At 42.1% G+C, this 6,490-nt stretch overlaps 1 protein-coding gene across 1 annotated transcript; it reads right to left on the bottom strand.

Moving 5' to 3' along the window:
- Positions 1–1,639: 1,639 nt before the first annotated feature.
- On the bottom strand, positions 1,640–5,838 carry figla (folliculogenesis specific bHLH transcription factor). Its single transcript, XM_039012970.1, has 5 exons — positions 5,653–5,838; positions 5,323–5,469; positions 5,077–5,166; positions 4,455–4,634; positions 1,640–1,657 (listed from the first exon to the last, which is right to left on the bottom strand). Exons 1-5 carry the CDS (start codon positions 5,836–5,838, stop codon positions 1,640–1,642), a joined length of 621 nt encoding a protein of 206 aa, XP_038868898.1.
- Positions 5,839–6,490: the final 652 nt, after the last annotated feature.

Here is a 6,490-nt window from a genome sequence, read left to right as displayed (position 1 = left end):
CCTGAATTGTACAACATTTGCCTGTTATTTACAACATTCATGAAGCTCTCAAATTGGTTGATCTGTACTAGACAACCATTTTCAGTTCTTGCTATGGACTTAAGCAGATTTAAGTCAAAACTGTAATTCAGCCACTCAGGAACATTCCCTGTCTTCTTGGTAGGTTCATTTCCTGCTGAAAGGTGAATTAATCTCCAAGTGTCTGGTGGAAAGCACACTGAACCAGGTTTTCCTCTAGGATTTTGCATGTGCTTAGCTTAATTCTGTTTCATTTTTAACCTGAAAAACTTTCATACTTAACAATTACAAGCATATCCATAACATGAGTCAGCCACTACTATGCTTGAAAATGGAGAGTGGTACTCAGTAATGTGTTGGATTTGCCCCAAACATAACACTTGTATTCATGACAAAAAGTTAATTTCTTTGGCAATTTTTAAAAATTACTTTAGTGCCTTAATGCAAACATGCATGTTTTTAAATATTTTATTCTGTACAGGTGTCCTTTTCACTTTGTCAATGATGTTAGTATTGTGGAGTAACTACAATGTTGATCCATCCTCAGTTCTATCACTGCCATTAAACTGTTTTTAAAGTTGGCCTTGGTGAAATCCCTGAGCGGTTTCCTTCCTCTCCAGCAACTAAATTAGGAAGGACGCCTGTATCTTTGTAGTGACTGGGTGTATTGATACACCATCCAATGGGCAATTCATAACCTCACCATGCTCAAAGGGATAGTCAATGTCTGCTTTTTACATTTTTACCCATCTACCAATAGGTGCCCTTCTTTGCAAGGCATTGGAAAACCTCCCTGGTCTTTGTGGTTGAATCTGTATTTGAAATTCACTGCTTGACTGAGGGACCTTAAAGATAATTGTATGTGTGGGGTACAGAGATGAGGTAGTCATTCAAAAATCATGTTAAACACTATTATTGCAGACAGAGTCCATGCAACGTACAGTATTATGTGACATGTTACGCTAATTTACTCCTGAACTTATTTAGCCGTGTCATAACAAAGGGGTTGAATACATTTAAGCTTTTCATTACTTTGTAAAAATTTCAACAAACATAATTCCACTTTGACATTTTGGGGCATTGTGTGTAGGACAGTGACAAAAAAAATCTAAATTCAATCAATTGTAAATTCAGGTTGTAACAAAAACATGTGGAAAAAGTCAATACTTTCAAAAGGCATTGGGACCTACGAATACCCTACTCTAAATCTCTTTGCTAAATAAAAACATACAAACCACTCCATGCTTACCATTTTATTATAAGGGGCTACTGAATATTGTAAAAATAAATAAAGTTTAACAAAACAAAACACATTATGTACCAACCAAATTCATAAAATATAATTTAACAAATACAACATCCTTCCGTCTGTTTTTCTTTCGAGAACATTCTCCCATCTGAAGCTTAGCCCTAAAAAAAAAAAACTTTATATTTGAACAAACTTCTGTATCAAAGTGTGAAAATACCTTTGTGTACAACAAGCAAATTATGACTGCGTCCCAAATGGAAGCATAATCCCTACATAGTGCACTATATACGGAGCCATTTAGGATGCTCACAACTCTTGTAAACCTACCTGGAAGGTATGTTGAGTCCAGGCTTGGTCTCTCTACCATTCCTCTCAGCTGGGCTGGAACATCTATAGAGAGTAAACAGTTCATACAGGGCTGTCTGCTAGCAGTCTAGACCCAAGAGAATATCACAGGTTATACACAGAGTATACCAAACATTAGGAACACGTTCCTAATATTGAGTTGCGCTAAAGTGTTCCACAGGGATGCTGGCCCATGTTCTGTTCTTGAGCAGTTCTTGTCTATTAATGTTCTGTATTATGTCATGTTTCATGTTTTGTGTGGACCACAGGAAGAGTAGCTGCTGCTTTTGCAACAGCTAATGGGGATCCTAAAAAAATACCAAATATGCCAGTGCCTCCCAAAGTTGTGTCAAGTTGGCTGGATGTCCTTTGGGTGGTGGATCATTCTTGATCCAAATCAAACCAAACTTTGTCACATGCGCCAAATACAACAAGTGTAGACTTCACCGTGAAATTCTTACTTACTAGCCCTTAACCAACAGTGCAGTTCAAGAAGAAGAAAATATATTTACCAAGTAGACTAAAATAAAAAGTAACACAATAAGAATAACAAGGCTATATACAGGGGGCACCGGTACAGAGTCAGTGTGCAGGGGTACAGACTAGTTGAGGTAATCTGTACATGTAGGTGGGGGCGAAGTGACACTATGCATAGGTAACAAACAAACAGCGAGTAGCAGCAGTGTACAAAGTCTTATGGCTTGGGGGTAGAAGTTGTTAAGGAGCCTTTTGGTCCTAGACTTGGCGCTCCAGTAGCGCTTGCTGTGCGGTAACCAAGAAAACAGTCTATAACTTGGGTGACTGGAGTCTGACAATTTTATGGGCTTTCCTCTGACACTGCCTATTATATAGGTCTTAGATTGCAGGAAGCTTGGCCCCAGTGATGTACTGGGCCGTTCGACTACCCTCTGTAGCGCCTTACGGTCAGATGCCGAGCAGTTGCCATACCAGGCTGTGATGCAACCGGTCAGGATGCTATCGATGGTGCAGCTGTAGAACCTTTTGAGGATCTGGGGACCCATGCCAAATATTTTCAGTCTCCTGAGGGGGAAAAGGTTTTGTCGTGCCCTCAATGATCGTCTTGGTATGTTTGGACCATGACAGTTCGTTGGTCGGACACCAAGGAACGTGAAACTCTCAACGCACTCCACTACAGCCCCGTCGATGTTAATGGGGGCCTGTTCGGCCCGCCTTTTCCTGTAGTCCACGATCAGTCTTAGTCTTGCTCATATTGAGAGAGAGGTTGTTGTCCTGGCACCACACTGCCAGTTCTCTGACCTCCTCCCTATAGGCCGTCTCATCGTTGTCGGTGATCAGGCCTACCACCGTTGTGTCGTCAGCAAAGGATCAGCGTGGCAGACGTTTTGATGCCTACTCTTACCACCTGGGGGCGGCCCATCAGGAAGTCCAGGATCCAGTTGCTGAGGGAGGTGTTCAGTCCCAGAGTCCTTAGTGATGAGCTTCGTGGGCAATATGGTGTTGAACGCTGAGCTGTAGTCAATTAACAGCATTCTCACATAGTTGTTCCTTTTGTCTAGGTGAGAAAGGGCAGTGTGGAGTACGATTGAGATTGCGTCATCTGTGGATCTGTTGGGGCGGTTTGCGAATTGGAGTGGGTCTAGATTGTCCGGGAGGATGTTGTGAGCCATGACCAGCCTTTCAAAGCACTTCATGGCTACCAACGTGAGTGCCACGGGCGGTAATCATTTAGGCAGGTTACCATCACTTCCTTAGGCACAGGGACTATGGTGGTCTGCTTGAAACATGTAGGTATTACAGACTCAGTCAGGGAGAGGTTGAAAATGACAGAGAAGACACTTGACAGTTGGTCCGCGCATGCTTTGAATACACGTCTTGGTAATCCGTCTGGTCCAGCGGTTTTGTGAATGTTGACCTGTTTAAAGGTTTTGTTCACATCGGCTACTGAGAGCGTTATCACACAGTCATCCAGAACAGCTGGTGCTCTCGTGCATGCCTCAGTGTTGCTTGCCTCGAAGCGAGCATAAAAAGGCATTTAGCTCGTCTGGTAGGCTCGCGTCACTGGGCAGCTCGTGTCTGGGTTTCCCTTTGTAGTCCGTAATAGTTTTCAAGCCCTGCCACATCCGACAAGAGTCAGAGCCGGTGTAGTAGGATTTAATCTTAATCCTGTATTGACGCTTTGCTTGTTTGATGGTTCATCTGAGGGCATAGCAGGATTTCTTGTAAGCGTCTAGATTAGTCTCCCGCTCCTTGAAAGCGGCAGCTCTAGCCTTTAGCTCGATGCGGATGATTGCACACAGGAAACGAGTGTTAAAAACCGGGATCATCTGAGACAAGCCACCCGGGTAGCTGTTTAAACTGAGGACTATTTCTGTCTATAATAAAGCCCTTTTGTGGGGGGAAGAAATCATTCTGATTGGCTGGGCCAGGTGATGGCCCTGCATAGTCATCTGAAATCCATAGATTATGGCCTAATGATTTCATTTCAATTGACTGATTTCCTTATATGAACTGTAACTCAGTAAAATCGTTGAGATTGTTGCGTTTATATTTTTGGTCAGTATAGTTGCCTTGATAAGAATCCAGTTCCATTTTTTTATTGTGTGTTTGTTGGCTACAGTGGGAGCCTACTGTTATAGAATTAAAGTAGTTTTCACTGAATTCACTGTCAGATATTATTTTAGGCCTTGTGATGGACAACCCTTCACAGTTAGTCAAAGACATGGTCTGCATTCCAAATGGTACCCTTTTCAATAAACTACTTTTGACCAGGGCCCACAGGGCTCATTCTGGTTAAAGTAGTGGTATAAATAGGGAATAGAGTGCCATTTGGGACGACGTCTTGGTGTGTTGCATTTAGTACCATGGTCTGGTCCGGTGCCATCTGGATGATGTACTGGTAGGTGGGCATCACACAGTGGTGCAGCACCAGCCCACTCACGTCTCCATCTCCTGTTCCAAACCCTGTAGTCACCAAGGGAAGAGTCATAGTCATCCCGTCGGACAACTCACTACCGGACACTCCTGACACACTGTCCAGCAGCTGTTTGAGAAGAGAGGGTGAGATACAGAGTAGTTCAATAACTACTGTAATTTTCATCTAATTCCTTAAGTAGTGGTCACTGCAGGGTTTTGTGCCAACCCAACACTAACAGATCTATCATACCTGATTCAACTAATCTGACACGGACAAGTGGAAACAGGTCGGTAGTGCTGGACTGGAACAAAAACCTGCACACTCAGGTGGTCTACAAGGCCATGAATTGTGACCACTGACCTGCATATTGGTAGCCTCGTATTACCAAACTGATTACCGCTGCGCAGCAAAACAGAATGTAAGCATGCGAGATTCCAGATGGTTGTATGAGGTTAGCATAGTGGTTGTTGATGGATTGTTTTAAAACCCCATAGGGGGCACACTGTACACTGATACAATAGCTCTTCACATGTAAACACAAGCAGCTATGAATGCACAAAGTAATTACCTCATCCACCCTCCACAGATCACCACACATCCCATCAGAAGTTGCATAGTTGATCGCATTCTTCAAGAAATCAGTCTTGCTCCCATTATTCTAACAAACATACAAATTACATGTCAACATATTGAATCACTAGAGCAATGCAATTATGCCTGAAATATTGTAGCCTATTGCTGGTATGATGCATGCACTGCTAGTCTGAGCAACAACACCACCATCATCATATTAAACCTACTGTTTTATACTTACACTGTCAGAGTCCTGTAGTACAGCCACCAGTAGCTTGATGTATTCTGTGGCAGCCTTCAGCGTATCCACTTTACTGGGTTTACGGTCACGACGCATCAGTGGCACCATACGCTTCAAACGGGAGAACATGCTGTTCATGTTTTTGATCTAATGAAGCAAATTACACAAGTCAGATCACATACAAATTGAATAAATCAAAAGGTGAGGATTTTTTTGTACAATAGGCCTACTTCCACGTGACAGAGTGGCAGTATTTTACGTCAATTTCCAAGTCAGAACTTTTGCCAGTTTTTTTGTTGACATGGCGCCTAGGCCTACAGCTACACTTACTCTCATTCGTTCCTTGGCGTTTACCAATTGTCTTCTCTTCACAATTTCACTCCAGTCTTCCGTGTGAACATAAAGTCCATCGTTCCCTCGTTTGAATTTAGCTATGTTGGAGTGACTTGGGAGCAAGGGCTCACCTGTTTCACTCACCAAAATGTTACCCATCAACTCACGCTCAGGGACACTCATCACCGCAGCATTAACTTCAAAGCTTTTCATAGTGATATATTTTACGTGTGTGGCCATATCCGATATCTTACAGTAGAAAAAACAACCCAATTACATTACAATGAGGCACTTTGAAGATAAATTGTATGTGTATCGTTAATTAATGTAATCCAGCGCACACCTGTGAAGCTCGATTTACCGGTTTGTGGCTTTTCACAATCACATCCACTTAATTATGCAAAGTGTCACGTGTTTGCTATTAAGGCCATGCAAATCAAAATAGTTCAGGAACATAAGTGAGCAATTCCGCGTGATCGAAAACTGTACTTATATTGTTAGCCACTAGAGGTCAGGAGTGCCATAAAATGTTAAAAAACAAACAAACGCAGAAGCAACAGTTTATCACATCAGAAAAAATAGTTTCAATATGACCTGGACTAGAGTGCATTCCTTTATCTACATCTTTACTAAGGTCCACAAAAAACATTTGTGTGTTAAAACAAGAATGATATATGTGTGTTTTGCAATGAAGTACTTAAGTAAAATGTCACTTGAAATAAACCATAAAAAACTGTTTTTTGAACATTGTGTGTGTCCCTCTCTCTTTCATAGGCTACAGTCCAAATGGTTAGTGCGATTCAGAATCCTTGGGACGTCCATACCCTAAACCCTA

The sequence above is a fragment of the Salvelinus namaycush genome, chromosome 18, assembly GCF_016432855.1.
Source record: "Salvelinus namaycush isolate Seneca chromosome 18, SaNama_1.0, whole genome shotgun sequence".
Lineage (NCBI taxonomy): Eukaryota > Metazoa > Chordata > Actinopteri > Salmoniformes > Salmonidae > Salvelinus > Salvelinus namaycush.
This window is presented reverse-complemented; position numbering and strand designations above follow the sequence as displayed.